Raw genomic sequence first — 19922 nt, 5'->3', positions numbered from 1 at the left:
ACAAGAAGGGGAAAGATATATTATTTGCAGTAAAACCAGGTTTCTAATTTTTTCGTAACAATAAGGAGAGTGGGGTCAGTTTTTAAATCAAGATGAACTTCATTCCAAAGCAGTGGGTGTTTTTCACAAAGCCTCTGCCACCCCAAGTAGTCAGTCTGTGTCGAGGCACAACGCCAGGCTGTGGCGGAAGAGTCTGTTAGGAGTGTACCAGCAAAATTTATTTTTCAAATACACAGGACCTTAACCAGCCAACGCCTTATAAGCAATACATAAAGATTTAAAGGCAGCTTGCTTTCTCACTAGAAGCCAGTGGAGATTGTTCAATGCTAGGGTAGCAGATTGGAATTTAGGCAGATTTTTAATCATTCTAGCTGCGGAATTCTGTACAGTTTGCAATTTCCACATAATATTCACTTACAGACTGAGATAGAGACCATTGCGGTAGTTGATGTGTGAAAGCACTAAAGCAATGACCACTGATTTCAGAAGGTCATGAAGGATCAGATTTTTTATTTTCTTCAAGGTTTTTAAGATAAAAAAGAAGAAGAGATTACTGCAGTAACCTGATTCTTGTTTGTTAATTTATTGCCCAGTAGGACTCCTAAGTTCCTGACTTTATTCTTAGGGATGGAAAGAGTCCCCCTATCTTTGGGCCAGCATGATGGGGTCCAGAAGAATGTGTTATGGCCAAACAGCATCACCTCCCTTTTAGCTGAATTTGATTTGAGGCAGATTTTTCCTATCCGGTCGCTAACTGCGGATATACAATTGCGAAAGGATTCATCAATGCCTTGATTAGAATTGGAAATGGATACTACTATCTGGGTGTCATCGGCATATGAAACCAATGAGAACCCAAAAGATCTAATAAGTGCTGCCATAGGAGTGACATAGATGTTGAACAATGATGGGCTCAATGATGGGCCATGGGGGACACCACATGGTAGAACATAGGATTCAGAAGTGTATTAGTCGAGATTAACTGATTAAACTCTAGAGGTCAGGAAGGATTTAAGTAAGGCAATTGCCTGGCCCTTAACTCCTAAGGCGCTTAATCGGTCGACCACACAAACGTGGTTGACCGTATCAAATGCGGCAGAGAGGTCAAGTAAGACCAGGGCCGCTCTTCCACCACTATCCAGGGTTGCTCAAATTTTCCTAAGTAGCAACTATAAGGGCAGTCTCTGTGCCATGTCCACTTTGCAACTCGAATTGAGAGGAATTTAATAGGTTGTTTTCTTCAATGAAAGATGTAAGCTGTTCATTCATTGCTTTTTCCATAAGTTTGGCTAGAAAAGGCATCCTAGCTATAGGACGGTAGTTTTTGGAGTCTAGGGAATCGAGATTATATTTATTTAAGAGTGGCAAAACCGATGCTTTCTTCCAGTCTTCAGGAAAAATCTCTTGTTGAAACATGGTGTTAAAAATAGTATCAAGCTGTTTTGCCACAATATCTTGGACCATCTGAATTATGGAAAGGGGACAAGGATCAAGGGGGATCCTGAATTAGTGGTCAGGATCAACTGTTAGCCTAGAGAATTCTGTCATAGACCTGGATTCCTCATCTGTATAGGGGTAAAAAGGAGCAGGCACTGATTAGTTGTCAGAAAATTGTCAAAAATGTCCTGAACCTTCTGAAAGAAGACTGCAAGGGCATTGCAAAAATTACTACTGATTACGGTAGAATTGGGAGTAGGAATAGTAGTTGGAGTAGTGATAGTGCAAAAGAGCTCCTTGGATGAGTTTTTTGCCTGTTCTATTTTTAACGTACAGCATTTTGATTTGGTGGCTGTAATAAGAGCTTTATATTTGGCAATGCATTGTTTGAATTTTCTTTTTCAGTTAGACTTTAATCCTTCCTCCATATTCTCTCCTGTTTCCGACAGTATTGTTTGAAGGTTTTAAGTTCAGAGTAATACCAGGGAGCGGAGGGGCTACTTCTTATTAGAATTGTACTTTTAATTGGTGCAAGGTTGTCAGTAGCTGCCTGAATCCAAAGTTTGTGGTTCCTGGCAGCAGCGTCTGGATCTACTGAAGTTACTGGCTCGGTGGTTAGGAGAGCAACCCTGAGCTCTGGGACCTGTATTTTCTGCCACAGTCAGAAGGATTCAGTATTATTCGTCTTGGTAGGCCTAACATTAAAGGGAGAGAATGCGACCACAATAGGTCCAAGGCCTTCAAGAATTTGATATTTGAATTGTTGGTGAATAGTCCATCAAGCGAATGGCCAGCGAAATGAGTCGAAGTGTTAATGATTTGGGAAAAACCAAACCCAAACATGGTTTCTATCAAATCATCAGTGTCATGATCAGTCAACTTTTCTAAATGGTAATTTGTTTATCACAGAAAATGGTAAAATCATTTTTTTTAAAGTATGATTCTAAAAAGGCACTGATTTGTGTTGTGGAAACATAGTTCTAGCGCCCGGTGAGCGATAGAATAAAAGGCTGTTTGAAAGTAAAGCTTCACCATCAATGAAAACTGCGGGGGGCATGAGGCTGAAAAAGAAACTCTATGTATTACTACCAGCCCTCCCCCTTTCTTATGTATTCTATCAGATCTAAAAAAAAGCATACCTTGGGGGCATGGCGGCCAATAAATTGGAATTACACGTAGGGTCCGCCCATGATTCCATGATGAAAACTAAGTCAACGTAGTAACTTTCTAGAAACTCAGCAAAGTCCAGCGAGTGTTTAACTAGGGATCTTACTTTAATCAAAGCGCAGCTAATGGATGAATAATCCTCTTTGGAAGTTGGGTTTTTATACTAAGGTCGTCAATGTTTAAGCAATAGAGATGGCATTTAGTGCGTACAAGGCTGTTCCGACACTATGGTGCCGATCACGATCCGGTAAAAAATTACCCCGTGCGACTCGTATCCGGTCTTTTTACCGTACGAATCGTACAAGTGCCGTACGAACTGGCAATCACGATTCGCATGGTAAAAAGTCCATACGAACCGCATTGGGAATCATTCCCCACACGTCCTCGGGTCGGAAAATGTGTCCGACACATCCTCGGACGATTTACCGTACATACGTGAAAAGTCAAGTCCGACCGAGGAATCACGATCCATCCCGTGCGTCCGAGGTTACAACCGTATGGAAAAAACACCGTCCGCACCGAACTCCTATAGCAACCATGGAGACATGTGCCCGCATACGCGCCCAACACTCCCCCCAGCCCCCGTACGTCCGACACGTACCCCCCGTGTATGTACACCCCCACCCGTCTATGTACACCCCAGTACGTTCGAGTCGTACCCCCACCCCAGTACGTGTCGTACCACCGTCTATGTACACCCCAGTACGTTCCAGTCGTACCCCCACCCCTGTACGTGTCATACCCCCGTGTACCTACACCCCAGTACGTTCGAGTCCTACCCCCACCCCTGTACGTTCGAGTCGTACCCCCACCCCCGTACGTGTCGCACCACCGTCCATTTACCCCCCCCACCCCTGTACGTGTCGTACCACCGTCAATGTACACCCCCCCACCCCTGTACGTGTCGTACCACCGTCAATGTACACCCCTGTACGTTCGAGTCGTACCCCCACCCCTGTACGTGTCGTACCACCGTCCATGTACCCCCCCACCCCTGTACGTGTCGTACCACCGTCAATGTACACCCCCCCACCCCTGTACGTGTCGTACCACCGTCCATGTACCCCCCCACCCCTGTACGTGTCGTACCACCGTCAATGTACACCCCCCCACCCCTGTACGTGTCATGCCCCCGTGTACCTACACCCCAGTACGTTCGAGTCCTACCCCCACCCCTGTACATTCGAGTCGTACCCCCACCCCCGTACGTGTCGCACCACCGTCTATGTACACCCCAGTAGTTCCTGGCGCACCCCCAACACAACCTCCTAAGTACGGAGCGCACCCCATGCCCCAACATCACAACCGCATGTACAAGTCGTACAAAGCCACACACAAGGACATCACCGTACAACCAAATGGCCCATGTACACACCGTACACACGCTCACAACGCACGTACACAACCAGGACAAAACAAAACAACACAAGAATACACCATTCGAAAGGCACAAAGCCACTAAACATGGCCAACAACCACTAAAATAACACAATCACTGACCTGCAACTGCCAAAAACAAACAGAGGCCCAATACACCACCACTCCTTATAACACACCCACCCAAACTTCAAACACTGCCACACCCACCCATGGACCAATAAAAAGGGCCCACACACACAAACCATGAGCCTTTGCAACAGACTCACTGCTGCCAGACACCACAGAACCAGACTACAAGCTACACCACACCTTACACTTGCACACCTTCACACGACCACCCTCACAAACACCCTCTCATCACATTCACACACACACACAACCATCCACACCCCCCCCAACATCCACACACCCCCCACACCCACACCATCCCCACCCACACCCCTCACCATGCCCACTACCAAGAATCCAAAGTTCAGTCACCGAGAGTTGGAGGTCCTTGTTGATCAAATCCTCAGAGTCGAGCCACAGATCTTTGGAACATTGGTCAGAAGCACCAGCCTGGCAGCCAAAACAGCCATGTGGCAGACCATCGTCGATGCTGTGAATGCTGTTGCGGACACCAGGAGGACCAAGCAGGAATGCCAGAACAGGTGGTACGATCTGCGGAGGAGGGTCAGAGCCAAGAGGCAGGAGGAACACGACCAGGCCAACGCCACCGGAGGAGGGCCCTCCCGCAGACCCGTACAGTACCATCCCTGGGAGGAGAGGGTGATGGCCATACTGCCGGTGGAGGCAGTCGAAGGATTAGAAGGACTCCGAGACCCGGGTGAGTACACAAACAACGCACCTCACATGGGGGGAACTGCAACCACAACCAAAATCACTAACAGGCACGCAACCACCACAAGCCATCGCATGACTCAACCACACTCCATGAGCAGGCACATGCCACTGCTGCCACCATGCCCCATGCACCCAGCTGGACAATGTCAAGTCACAGGCCACAGAAGACAACAACACATGACACGGTAACCCGGATGGCGGGAGGCTGGGCACCAAAAATCACATAGTGCGACTCCAAAGCAGACAACAATGCCCTCTGCCCATATGGCCTAGGTCACAGCCAGACAAACAGTGTGTCCCAACACAGGAATGACTTGCCAGAAAATGCCGGACGCCTTGCATCAACACATGGGGGTGAAGGCACTGGTTTGCACATGACGGCAGCTAATGAACAGCCAACATTGTGAAAGAGTGGCAGCACACACCACCACAGCAGCAGCGCACAGACACACATCACACCAAATGGGTGCCTGGAGATCAGAAACAAACTCACATCAACAAGCCAAGGGCCACTCAAAGATCTGCTAACAGTGTGTGCCCAGGAAGCTGGGCCGAGGTGACAGAGGGTGACACACGGAGGGAGGGAGAGGGGGACACAGAGGGAGGGAGAGGGGGACTGAGAGGGAGGGAGAGGGGGACAGAGATGGAGGGAGAGGGGGACAGAGATGGAGGGAGACGGACAGAGGGAGGAGGCTGACACACGGAGGGAGGGAGAGGGGGACACAGAGGGAGGGAGAGGGGGACAGAGAGGGAGGGAGAGGGGGACAGAGATGGAGGGAGACGGACAGAGGGAGGAGGCTGACACACGGAGGGAGGGAGAGGGGGACACAGAGGGAGGGAGAGGGGGACTGAGAGGGAGGGAGAGGGGGACAGAGATGGAGCGAGACACAGGGAGAGCAAATCAGCCGTGTGGCGTGTGCGAATGGCTGCTCGTCAGCAGGTAGACTGCGTGCATGTAGACAAGGGTGGCCAGTGCCAGAACCCCCCCTCTTCACCATGCCAAAACGCAGGGCCATGTCACAACCTGTACACGAGCACAAGGACAGCTACCTGGATCATATGAGTGTGTGGATCCACTCCATGTGCACATGTACAGTGCTACAAGGAAGGCGCAAATGCATGGCTCGCCACACCTGCACACTCCACTGCTGACTGCAGTCACACTTGACGCAGCAAGTAAGACTGTGCCACACATAGTTAAAGGGGCCAAAGTGGTGGCCAAGGGACACACCCATGCACAAGTGCACTGTGAGTGGAATGCAAGACAGATCCTAATTCCAAGAGGAAATGTGTCAACTTTGAAAAAGATGAAACATGGATGTTGCATGGACCAAAATTAACATTGTCTCTCTCACACACAGGTCAACGTCGTGGTGCACCCCCCAACACTGGGGGGGAACACTCACAGGACCTGGATCTGCAGGAGCCCGATCCCACCGGCAGCGACCACTCTCACCACTCTGCGGATGACCCCGACCGACCTGGCCCCTCTGGTGTCCAAGCACCTGCAGCACCTGCGTCAGGTACAACTGTGCCAACCACCACCCCCACTCCTGCCACATCCCAGGAGACACCCAGGATCCCTGCCCCAACACCACAATGCAGCCAGGCTCGCCAGGAGGGACACGGTGTCCCGGGCACCCAGGAGGAGGCAGGCGACAACGCCAATGCCACCCCTCAGGGGTCCCGGAGACCCCATGTGCCCACAAGGGCAGGCCAGGCGCAAGTGGGCAGGGGTGGTGGGAGTGGAGGACGGCGGAGGCGCGAGCCTGACCAGTTGGCTGGGGATCCGGCATTGTCCCATGTCCGTAACATCCTGGACACATACCGGGAGGACACCACGGGCATGGCCCAGGTTGTGTCCGTCCTCGAGGGGATCAAGGCACAGCAGGCCCAGCAACATGCCTGTCTACTGGAACACCAACGGAGGATGGAGGACAGACAGGCTGAGCAAGTGACCTTATTCGAGGGGATTCACGCTACACTCCGTCGGATGGCCGACATCATGGCCGACCCTCCCTGTGCCAGACGGCGGAGAACATCACCACCCACAGGGAGGGTCCAGGAGGAGGAGGAGGAAACATCCGACGGAGCATCCCAGACGTCGTCACGGGCTGCTGCTGAGGTTCCCCGCAGGAGGCCGGGTCGTCCACGGAAAGGACCGTGAGGGTCGGCACGACATCACCATCTTCCAGGACACCTGGCCTGGCACCTGGCCCACTGGAGCAACAGCATCACAGCATCAAGAGACATTCCCTGCCACATGGCCCTGCTGGTCACTGGCTGACCAATGTTGACAAAGACTGTGGCATGGACTCTGAGGATTTCCAATGGCAAGGACACCAACTCCCCTACTGAACTTTGGATTCCCTAATCCCGGAAAGCCCCTCACTTTGTCCACCCCCCCAATAATAAATCACACTATTAAGAGTAGATGCCTGCTGGTAGCATTATTACCTAACATGTGTGTTGTAAAGTCAAAACATGCCTGAGTCATCTTTTCTCTTCAACCATACACACCCTGGGGCCAGAGTCTGGCACAGGACACATGGGTCACAGTTTATTAGGCAAGACAGACATGGAGCACCATACACACCCGTGATGGGCACAACCAGCTGAGGGGGTGGCCGAACAACCGTGCTGACACACACATTGAGTACACCAACAGTCATGCGCACAGGTCAGGGATCCAGTCCAGTGTCCTGGGGGGCACCCAGGTATGTGTAGACAGGTGGCAGAACCATGTCCTGCAAGCTTGAGTCCGGTGGATGCAGAGAATGGGTGCCTGGACAACGTTGGATGCATGGGGATGGCACATGTCACAATACCCACGCAGTCATGGACATCATGCCCAATACACAGTCTCAGGCCACACACACAGCGTGCATCTTGCCACTCGACACATTGACACATAGCCACAATCAGGGAATACCATGCCAGACATGCAGGATGCACCGTGCCAACGCACCATCATTGACTGAGAAGAGGCACCTTGGAGGCATAGGGACACCTTTATTAGTCATGTATTCGGGTTTGCAGAGCCAACTCGAAGTACAGATGAACACATCATGTGGAGTGACATGTGGGTCCAACACTGGCACCCCCCTTCTGCAGCACAAATGCGTGATAGCCATGGTACTGGCACTCAAGCGTCGGCTAACAGCTAAATACCCACAGCTGCACACGGAGAGCCTGCCATACACCATAGATCCGCTGATGTGGAAGTCCCACGCCATGTCAAGACAATGCTAACCGTATGTGTCCGAGGGCAGTGTCACACACATTGATGCCATCATCACAATCCACTATCCCATCACTGATGACTGTCAACCAGGCAGACCATCTATTCCGGTGTACCCAGCTGCATGTCGTGTCCCATGGGGATGCGACATGGCTGCAGAGGAACCAAACCCCGACAGGGGCAGTGTGCACACATCGTGAACAACTGCCACACCCAATACACCCCAGATGCATCCCTTACCCCATGGAGACTTCCAAACGTGTCCGTGCCTGTAACGCTGAGTCAGCCCACGATGCCATGTCCATGAGGAATAGCAGTGCCACAACAATGCAACCAGCAGATGGCATGCGCAGGTACCTGGGGAAGAGAGACACACAAGAAGTCAGCCACAAAAAGCACAGCCACTTGCATGTGCATTTGCTCGACACATGTATGGATGACAACATGCTAGGTCACAATTATGACTGGGGAAATACTACCATCACTGCCACCATCACTCCAGTGACACACCCACACACACCTCTGACTCACGTGCCATACATGCAGGTGGAGACACACATCACAACACATGCCACACGGGGACCAAGGCGTGCACACTCAGACACTGGTACTCACCACTAAGCAAAGAAGTTGCGTATGAGCCGAGTCCGGATGTCCTCTTGCGGCTCCACATCCTCCACATCACTTGCCCCATTGCCAAGCCCTTCGTCCTCCATGGGTGGATGGTCCTCGTCATGTTGATTCAGGATGAGTGGCACAGCTCTTTCAACTGCCATGTTGTGCAGCATGCAGCAGACCATGAAGGTGTTGCAAACCTTCGCCGGGGCATATGGGAGTGCGCCGCCGGTCTTGTGGAGGCACCGGAATCGGCTCTTCAGCATGCCAAACGTCCTCTCTATCACTCGCCTTGTCCGGCCATGGGCGGTGTTGTAGCGGAGCTGGGCCGGCGTGATGGGGTTGCGGAGAGGTGTGAGCAGCCAAGGCATGTTGGGATAGCCAGCGTCCCCTACATGGAATGCACATGGATATCGTTAGAACTGGCGAAGCGGTCGTGCTGGTCGGCTATACAGATTACAGGACAGACAGACTGTACCCACCAACAACACATGCCCGTTCGTTGCGCAGCTGCATCATCATATCAGGCATCCCGCTACGCCTCATGATGTAGGCATCGTGTGCTGATCCTGGGAAACGAGCACAGACATGTGAAATCACCATGTTGGACAGACACACCACAAGGGCATTGATGGAGTGGTAGTGCTTCCGATTGCGGTACGCCACCTCCCGTGCGTGTGGTGGTACCAAAGCCACATGTGTCCCATCTATGGACCCAATGACATGGGGCATCCCTCCCAGGGCATAGAATCCACGCTTGACCTCAGTCATCTGTTCAGGGGTTGGGAACTTGATGAAGTCATCCAGGTGAATCAACATGGCCTCCAAGAAATCATGCAGCACACCCCTGAACATGCTCTGGGACATGCCACCAACATGAGCTATGGTATTTTGGAAGGTACCCGTGGCAAGAAAATGTAGGGCAGCCATTACCTTCAGCTGGGGTGTCAGTGCCGTAGGATACCTGTGCTGCGGTTGCAGGTGTGGTGCCAGTCTCGCCGTCAGCTCCAGAATCAACGGTTGGGTGAAGCGGTAGAGCCGGATCCTGTCATTCTCCTGCATGGCAGCCAAGTCTGGAATTGTTCGGGCAAGAGGCGGCGCTCTGCAGTAATTTGGAAGTGACAAGGAAGAGTGAGTGCACTACGACAACAACTCATGTCTACTGAGCACATGTCAATCTGGCAATACACACATGCTACATAGGGAGTCAGGTATGTGCTACATGCCCAGGACACGTATGGATGCAAGGTGACACTCCTTCCAAGACCCAGCTACACACGGAGATTGTGAACCTCCCCATGCCACGCCATGGGAATAGCTGTGTCCCAGTGCAAGTGAACAGCCCGACGCAAGACAGGAGTGACATACACCCACACATCAGCAGAAGTGGGATGCCGATTGCAGAGACTGGTAGCGGAACACCGGAGCCACAGGTCACATGACATTACACTAGGCCTGCCCACACACCTTGCCATGAAGGTGCACATGTCATGACTCACCACACATTCCCTGTGAGGATGCTGACATGGCCTTGTCACGCTACTCCGTGTCCCATGCATACATGTGCACCTCACATCCGATAACACATGTGGCATGGTGTGCGGAACAGTGTGCAATGACAATCTACACACAGACACATGTTGGTTGCTGCAACGGCTGCAGCTTTTGAGGGTGCTACAACATCAACCAGATGAAAATCCCGGACACATAAATCACATAGTCACATTGTGCACTGTGGGTAGTGACAAGTCATGTGTCATGAGCCCTGTACCGGGCATCATGGGACACTTCCGTGTGTTGGTGTCCGTGCCATGCCAGTGACGCTCACCCCAAGTGCGCTGTACGACATGCACACATGTCAAAGGAGTCAAGGGCATGCCTGGCACACATTGCACCGTCACACAGTACACCTATACACATCTCATCATACATCTGGTGCCTTCTCCCCACTCAGGAGGCATGTTCCACATCACAGCCTGTCACACCTGTGCCCCACACATGTAGTAATGCACAGACGATGCCTTGATGTCCATTCCTGGACAAGTATGTCCATCCATGGACAAGTATGTCCGCCCTATTCCTTCCTTTGTGCTGCCTGTCACCACTGTGATGTGTAAAAACCGCCGTACTGCTGCTAAGAGGGCCTGTGTATGTTCCCAAATCACTGTGGGAGTGCTGCCGTATGTGTACCCATCGTGATGGCGAGGGTAGATGCGTGTGTACGGTCCGTACCACTACGGGTACGCATACGCGTGCAGACCCATAGTGATAGTGAGCGTAGATGCGTGTGTACGGTCCGTACCACTACGGGTACGCATACGCGTGCAGACCCATAGTGATAGTGAGCGTAGATGCGTGTGTACGGTCCGTACCACTACGGGTCTGCACGCGTATGCGTACCCGTAGTGGTACGGACCGTACACACGCATCTACGCTCACTATCACTATGGGTCTGCACGCGTATGCGTACCCGTAGTGGTACGGACCGTACACACGCATCTACGCTCACTATCACTATGGGTCTGCACGCGTATGCGTACTCGTAGTGATAGTGAGCGTACATGCGAGTGTACGGCCCGTACCACTACGAGTACGCATACGCGTGCAGACCCATAGTGATTGTGAACGTAGGCATGCATGTACGGGCCGTTGCCATGCATTTGGGGTGCCCTAGGGCCCCGAAACGCACCGTACCTGTGTGTGATGCTCCAAATTACATAGGGGACAAGTATTAAGGCCTACATGCATGCTGGTTGTCATGGAGACCAAGTTCAAATTTCGAAATTGTTCTGGAAGGTGCACAGCAGAAGTCAGTTGGAATTCTTCTACTTTGTTGCAATGTGTTTGTGGGGCTGACATCATGCAGGAGAATGAAACCGATAGAGAACCCACAGACTGCTAGGTTTGAAGGGATTGGTGGAAACATAGGATGCAAATGTGAGTGACCAATCACTCTGTACTCCTGTGCATGAGACTGGGCAGAAGGGCACATATAAGGCAGCCAGGTCCCATGAGGGAGTACTTGCCTGCACATCTTTGCATTCGTCGACCCAGCTGCTGCAACTGATTCCCTGGAACCATGTCAAGGGCTGTGGAGAGGACACAGCCATTCACCCTGGAGGAGAACATGGCTCTGCTGGATGTGATCCTCCCACAGTACTCCATGCTGTATGGCCGACCAGGGTATCAGGTGAGTGCATAGGCCACTGCCACAGACTCTCCCTATGTTGTGACTGTGACTTCAGGCATTGTGTCCTGGTGTGACACACATGCCATGTACTGTCGGGGGGGTACCAGGGGGGGTGCCTGATGTCTCCCAGCAGTGCCCTGAGACAGGAGGGGTGGGGGCCTATCACTCACAGCAGTGCCCTGAGACAGGAGGGGTGGGTGTGGAGTCCTCCCAGCAGTGCCCTGAGACAGGAGGTGTGTGTGCAGAGTCCACCCAGCAGTGCCCTGAGACAGGAGGTGTGTGTGCAGAGTCCACCCAGCAGTGCCCTGAGACAGTAGGTGTGTGTGCAGAGTCCACCCAGCAGTGCCCTGAGACAGGAGGGGTGTGTGCAGAGTCCTCCCAGCAGTGCCCAGAGGCAGGAGGGGTGTGTGCAGAGTCCTCCCAGCAGTGCCCTGAGACAGGAGGTGTGTGTGCAGAGTCCACCCAGCAGTGCCCTGAGACAGGAGGGGTGTGTGCAGAGTCCTCCCAGCAGTGCCCAGAGACAGGAGGGGTGGGTGCAGAGTCCTCCCAGCAGTGCCCTGAGACAGGAGGGGTGGGTGTGGAGTCCTTCCAGCAGTGCCCTGAGACAGGAGGGGTGGGTGTGATGCACAGTGTGAGCCTTGATCATTGATTGTGACATTGCCATCATTCCACCTGTGTACCCACTATGGCACGTACTGCTTTTTCCCTCACCAGGGCATGATGTCCCTATGACAAAGGTGCAATGCGTTGACTGCATGACATGCCTTGTTGTATCCAGCTAATTTGTACTCATATGTCTCTCTGTGACATGTGGCTGGTGTATTGATGTGGTGTCACTTGTTCTTCCTCACAGGTAGGCGCCACTGCCAAGGAGCAGATCTGGCTGACCGCCGTCAGTGCCGTGAGGGGTGTGGATGGTCGGAGGCGGAGCCTGTCCCAGGTGAGGAAACGCTGGCAGGATATCCGGTGCTGGACGCGGAGGATTGCACGGCTCCTGCTGGGGGACTCACCTGAGAGCCACAAGAACCGCGGCTGCCGCCGTCTGAACCACCTCCACAGGCGTGTGCTGCCGGTGGTCTTTCCAGACCTGGAGAGGCGCCTACAGGCGAAGCAGCAGCCGGAAGGGGGTAGGTACATGTGTGTTTGTTGTGTGTCACCGGCATTTGTAAGGGCACAGTAGCATGAATTCACTGGCAGGGTTTAAAGGTGCTGTGCAGATCCTGTTTGCCCCAGTATAGCGCTGCGCCCCTGCCACCCTTCCCCTCCTTGCAATGTGTTCCCTGGTCTGTGTGTAGTTACTCCTTCACAAGGTAATGTAGGCTGGCGCTTTGTCCACGAGAACAATGACTGTAGCATCATGTCTGGGGGTGGTGTGTAACAGGTTGTGGGACCTTGCCTGTGCACTGTCAAGTTCACTGCATGTGGGTTCCATGTCAGTTGGCACTGATGCTGACTCCAGACATGGGAGTTGGTCTCTCATGTGTCATGCCTTACAGCGCGCATGTCCTATGTAGTGGCCTGTGACATGATGTGCATGAGTGTGCGATACGCATAGTGCAGGGATGGTGACGTGTGTTGCAGTCATTACCATTCAGTAGCATGTAGTTGCGTGCCCACTACTGTCCCCTGGGGCACCTTTTCCTCAGTGTTGTATGTGTCATCATAAACGTGGACACTCTCACTGTCTACAGCGTAGGTTGTGCTCTGTGCCATTGTCCCCTGTCACCATGTATATAGACGTGCTATTATGTACAGGTGTCCACTGTGCAGCCTGACCTGATTGTCCTTCTTCATACTCACAGTTGCCAGTGCCTGTGTGTCTTGTTATACTCATCTGAGGATGGGCACTGGTACCTCATTATTTGTACAGGCGCACCTTGGCTGTTTGGCGTCCAATCTTGCTTTTTGCCTGCCCCTGTGTTTATCACCCAGACTATGAGATGTTGGTGCCACCTGTGTCTCAACAATTTGCCTCGTGTAGGGGTTTGTTGGGGCGGGCAATGCCTATGTGTCAAATCCGGATTTCTACTTGCTGGGTCTGGGCAGTGTGTGATGTTTCTGGACACACACGCAAGGTGCAGTGACCTAGTCATGTTGGGCATGTTTTCAGCATTACCTATGCAGCATGTGTCTCAAGTTCATGGATATGGTCCCTGGTCATCGGTATTTTCGCCAACGCTGTGTGGTGCAGATGCAGTGCTGGATTGTCCCCAGGGCCTGGGTGCTATGTCAGACTCCGTTTCCTGTCTTTAGCTATTGTCTCATGCTCTCCATGGTATTTCAGTGGCATGGTGGCTCAACCAACTGTGTGTTTCATGCCCTACATCGGTACCTTGTTTTGAAGATGTTAGGGATCTTCCTTTTCAGGCTATGCAATGTTACCTATGTCGATTGGACTCATGTGACTGATGTGTACAGCTGTCTGATTAATTTCTGTCTCTCCACCCTGCCCACAGCATCGTCGGGGGACACAGAGGGAGACATGGACACAGGCAAGGCGGTACATCGAGTTGGACAGAGGTGGAGGATAGTGCTGCCGAGGACCTGTCGACTGGCACGTCAGAATACGAAGCTGACAGGTCCGAGGAGGAGTTCTCCGAGTGGGCGGTGGCTGCACCAGCAGCTGACAGCGGAACAACACCTTGCACCGCCCCCTCAGTTCCCATCAGCCGCCTCCCACTTGCTCGTGTCCCTTCCCAGCGTGCCCGGTCACCGCATGTCTCCTTCCGGCCAGGCACCGCACCCCCTGCCCTTTCTCCACTGCTGCCGCCAATGCTGAGTCTGTGGACATCCAGCGGCAACTGCAGGTTGGTCAGGCTGCGATCCTTAATGTCCTCCATGCCCACGGGAAAACCCTCACCAACATCGAGGCATTCTTGGAGGGCATTCATTCTTCGCAGGCTGACCAACGCAACTTGCTGAGGTCCATAGACTCCACACTGACTGCAGCAGTGGGTCTCCTGCAGCGCGACCTCCCCCCACCTACCCCTGCCCCATCCACACTTCCCACTTCCATGCCTGTCCCACGTACACCCAGACGTCGGCATGCACCCACATCAACAGACACAAGCACCACACCAGCAGGGAAGGTCCACCGCACTCCTCCTGACACGCACACACAGGGTGAGGTAGGCACACCCACTGGGTCGGGGGGCAAACGTGTGACACGCAGCCAGAGTGGGAGTCCGCATTCCACACAATCCACTCCCTCCAAATCCCCTCCCCTCAGCTCTCCTGGCCACATCTCCCCCAAGGACTCCTTCATGGCCGCTCTGTCCCTGAGCCCCACAGTTCCACCACCACGCAAGCGGTCAAGGAAGTCCTCGGTCAGGGTGGTTGAGTCTCCCCCCTGTCTCCACCCTCCCCCGGTGGCGCTGCAACCCATCCCTCTGACCCCCCCCCCACCTCCTTGGGGCCTGAGGTCACTTCGGATGCAGGGGAGTCCCTGGAGGACCTTGCTAAGGTGTGTAGTGCCATCCTGGCCTCCGCCTTTGGCCATGACACACCCCCTGTGGTTGAGTCCTCCATCCCTGCACCCACAACGCCGCCCCTTTGCCCTGATGTCCCTGCGGTGCCTGTTGCTTCCCCCCCCCTGATGCCCTCACCAGTATGGAAGACGATGCCATTTGACTGTGCAGGCAAGGTAGGGGACACACATCCCACTGTGTCCCCCATCCAGCTGGGACTCATTGACTGCCCTATGGGCTTTGTGAATATTGAACTGCCTGCGATCCACGGACATTGTGCTCATGCTGAATAAAGCTTAATTTTGTTTTCATTCTCACACTACTGCTATGGTGGTATTGGTGTTGGTGGGGCTGCTACATGGTTTTGGGTGGTGTTTAAGGCTTTGGGTGTGTGGGATTTGTAGTAGTGTTCTGCTCATTGGGGGGACCCTGGGATCTGTGTGCCATCACAAGGTGTTGGCTAACTTCCTTAGGTCATGTCAGCAGTTACTGCATGGTGCAATTGTCCCAGGGTGTATTCCTTCCTCTGTGTACCCAGATTTCTTCCCTGCAGGGTGTTCCCAATGTTTAGCGCAGAGCAGTGTCTACATGAGCTGTGTGTGTGACGGAGCCCTTCTACTTTGGCCATGCATGCATGGCCATGTCTCCACCTGCAACAATCGTGGCATCCTTGGTGATCACTGTACTTGTGTGTGGAGTCTGTTGACATGAGTTCATGGGGACATGTTCCCTTGTAGGCAGTATGGATGTGGGTAATTCCGGCCTCACACACGTGTTACACCCCTCCTGTCTCTGGGCACTGCTGGGTGGACTCTGCACACACCCCTCCTGTCTCAGGGCACTGCTGGGAGGACTCTGCACCCACCCCTCCTGTCTCAGGGCACTGCTGGGTGGACTCTGCACACACACCTCCTGTCTCAGGGCACTGCTGGGAGGACTCTGCACACACACCTCCTGCCTCTGGGCACTGCTGGGTGGACTCTGCACCCACCCCTCCTGTCTCTGGGCACTGCTGGGAGTGATAGGCACCCACCCCTCCTGTCTCAGGGCACTGCTGGGTGGGCTCTGCACACACACCTCCTGTCTCAGGGCACTGCTGGGAGGACTCTGCACACACACCTCCTGCCTCTGGGCACTGCTGGGAGGACTCTGCACACACCCCTCCTGTGTCTGGGCACTGCTGGGAGTGATTGGCACCCACCCCTCCTGTCTCAGGGCACTGCTGGGTGGACTCTGCACACACACCTCCTATTTCTGGATATGTACGCTTGGAACATACACGGTGGGGGTGCGCTCCATGCATTCGAGGTGAGGGTACGAGTCTAGTTACACTGGTGTGGTGGGGGTACGGTCCGTGAGTCCACGGGTGGGGGTACGGGTCGTACTTACACTGTTGGTGTGGGGGGTACGCTCCTTGCATAAGCGGGTGAGGGTACGGGTCGTACTTACACTGTTGGGGTGGGGGGTACGCTCCTTGCATACGCGGGTGGGGGTACGGGTCGTACTTACACTGTTGGGGTGGGGGGTACGCTCCTTGCATAAGCGGGTGAGGGTACGGGTCGTACTTACACTGTTGGGGTGGGGGGTACGCTCCTTGCATACGTGGGTGGGGGTACGGGTTGTACTTACACTGTTGGGGTGGGGGTACGCTCCTTGCATACGCGGGTGGGGGTACGGGTCGTACTTACACTGTTGGGGTGGGGGGTACGCTCCTTGCATAAGCGGGTGAGGGTACGGGTCGTACTTACACTGTTGGGGTGGGGGGTACGCTCCTTGCATACGCGGGTGGGGGTACGGGTCGTACTTACACTGTTGTGGTGGGGGTATGGTCCGTGAGTCCGCGGGTGGGGGTACGGGTCGTACTTACACTGTTGGCAGGGAGGGTACGCTCCTTGCATACGCGGGTGAGGGTACGGGTCGTACTTACACTGTTGGGGTGGGGGTACGGTCCGTGAGTCCGCGGGTGGGGGTACGGGTCGTACTTACACTGTTGGCATGGGGGGTACGCTCCTTGCATACGCGGGTGAGGGTACGGGTCGTACTTGCACTGTTGGCATGGGGGGTACGCTCCTTGCATTCGTGGGTGTGGGTACGGGTCGTACTTACACTGTTGGGGTGGGGGTACGTTCCGTGCATACGGGGTGGGGGTAGGGTCCGTACATATGCGTCCCCACGCTATGTGATGCTTGTGCGGGCCGTACCCAGGCCTTTGCCACGTGGGTGCGATCCGTCCCGCCATTGTTGGGGTGACGTGTGTGTGGGCGTGGTACGTCTCGTACCCACGCTCTTCAGGCGTGGGTACGGGACGTACCTGTCTGGTTGTGTTGCCGGTTCGCGTGGTGACGGACTTCCGTTGTGGCGGTCGCTGGCTTAGCTGGACACGCCCCCACCCCCTCGTAGTGACCAGGCCATGGGAATCAGGTATGTCCAGGCCATGTGTGCTGTGTGTCTTTGGTGGGGGTTTTGTGGCCTGCCCTGGTCCTGCCACCCCCACCCCACCCCTACCCCACCCCACTTTCCCCCCTCCCTTAGTTATTCTGACCGTCTGCGTCGGAACCTGTAGAGGAGGTGGACTGCTATGAGGGCAGGGTTGACTCGTAGGTTCGGGTCCATGTCTGTCCGTCGCGTACTGGTACTCCTTGATCGCGTCGTCCTGTTGCGTACGGGTCCTCCTTGGTCGCGTCGTCCTGTGTGTCCGTCGCGTACTGGTACTCCTTGTTCGCGTCGTCCTGTCGCGTACTGGTCCTCCTTGTTCGCGTCGTCCTGTGTGTCCGTCGCGTACTGGTGGTCCTTGTTCGCGTCGTCCTGATTTCCCGCCAGTTTTTGGCAGCCGGAAAATATTCACCGTGCGGGATGACGTCGGTGCGAATCGTGATTCCTGGGTCGTGAATGGCTGGCTGCGAGCGTCCCGACGTCAGGTCGGCGCTTTCCCGGATCGCATTGGTATGTTTTTTTTGTTCGGTCGGGCTTTTTTACGATTCGTACGGGAATGGTGTACCCGTGCGAATCGTAATTCCTTGTTTGTAAAAATTGACGACCGGGTACGCGTCGGACGGAGAATTTGCTCCGTCCGACGGTTCGTACCCGGTTTTTACCGGATCGTGATCGGCACCTATGTCGGGATCAAGTATTTTGCAGCTGAGATTCTTACATTCCCTTAGCCGCAGGAGATAATTTTCAGTGTAAAGAAGCCGTGAGGAGGTTTCTGAGACTTGAGAACCAGGGGACGTGCCCCAGGTGCCATCTAGGCGTGGACGGGCACAGACAGGCTAGCCTTTGGTGTGGACACGCTTAGCATTTGTTTAAGTGGCCCATCATACACAGGGGCGTGCTTAGCTCCAGCACTTTCGAGCACAATAACAGGCAGGGGGGAGAGAAAAATTAACTGGGGTCCAGAAACTCTTGTCAGAATGGATGGCTGGACGACAACTGACAGGCAGAGGGCTGTGTTTTGCCTGAAGGTGAGAGGCATGATAGACATGGGGTTAGCTGAAGTGAATGCATAGTTCACCAGAGAGAGTGCCCACCTCATGGTGAGAATTGTTGGGAGTCAGAAGGCGTGGATTAAGTAGATGCAGTGTGATTGCTGACCATCCAATAAAAAAGTAGAAACTTTCCTACTGAAGAACCTAGGTGTTTTTTCCTTGAGCTAAGCCTATGAATCCTGACCTGAAAGGGTTTCTGTTATTCCAATACTAGATTCCCACTCAGCTTTGCCAAGGCATCTAAATAACCATGTATGTCTTGCTGATTTTGTTTATCTAGGGCAAAGGCATAGAAGACACCTACTGGCTTGTTGGAAAAGTTGGGTTCGACAAGCCAATTCCGGTTCCTCCAGATCTTCAGCCTGGGTAAGTGTTCTACAGATGGCCTAACAACCCCAGTTTGTGTGATGTGGGGTTCTGACAAGCTCTTCTATGAAACCCCCATGGTTGACCCGTATATAAAACACTTGTTGTGTAGCACAGATTCCAATTTCTGATTTCTCAGAGTGTAGAAATCCCATAACTTGGACTCTCATTGGTATTCATCACCATGTAATAACACTTGCCCTTATTATAAAGCCGATGCATTAGAGAAGTATTGACAAAAGCATGGCCAGCATGCCAACCACACCCTCAAGGTTCCTTTCAGAGACCATCTTTTCTGGAATACTGATCAGTCATTTTCTTGTCTGTGTAATGTTGTCAAGCTTAGCTCCGCCTCTCTAGATATTGTCTGGGTTACAATGTGCTCCTGATATCAGGAAAGTGAATTTTATGTTACTTCTAACGAAGTACTTGAGCTTAAGACTAGCTGTGTGGCAAGATGTTGATATCAAACTAAAATGAATCATTCATACTTCGTATCAAGGACAAATGCATGATTTACAGCAGAGTAGTAATGGGAAATCCATGGTGAAATTGGCAAATGTAGGGTCATGTCCTCAGAGGCCCTAAATAGGCCATTCATCGAGAATCCATTAATAGTTACGCTGAGTTGGCTTAGGCATTCCTCCCTCCAGTGTAAGCAGTCCAGTCATTTTTTGCATAACTCGGTAGCCCCAAGTCCTGTTACCTTTCCAGATCCCCCACACACTGCT

At 53.3% G+C, this 19922-nt stretch overlaps 1 protein-coding gene across 5 annotated transcripts in view; it reads left to right on the top strand.

Moving 5' to 3' along the window:
• Nucleotides 1-19922, top strand: part of LOC146782652 (retinal guanylyl cyclase 2-like) — a 465010-nt gene that overhangs the window by 430223 nt on the left and 14865 nt on the right. For all 5 annotated transcript variants that reach the window (XM_085637790.1, XM_085637788.1, XM_085637789.1 and 2 more), the window contains one exon: nt 19106-19191. In XM_085637790.1, the coding sequence (XP_085493916.1) occupies nt 19106-19191 (86 nt within the window). The remainder of the gene's footprint in view (nt 1-19105; nt 19192-19922) is intronic.

This window comes from Triturus cristatus, chromosome 12 (genome assembly GCF_964204655.1).
Source record: "Triturus cristatus chromosome 12, aTriCri1.1, whole genome shotgun sequence".
Taxonomy (NCBI): Eukaryota; Metazoa; Chordata; class Amphibia; order Caudata; family Salamandridae; genus Triturus; species Triturus cristatus.
Note: the sequence above shows the minus strand (reverse complement) of the source record. Positions and strands in the feature narration are given on the sequence as shown.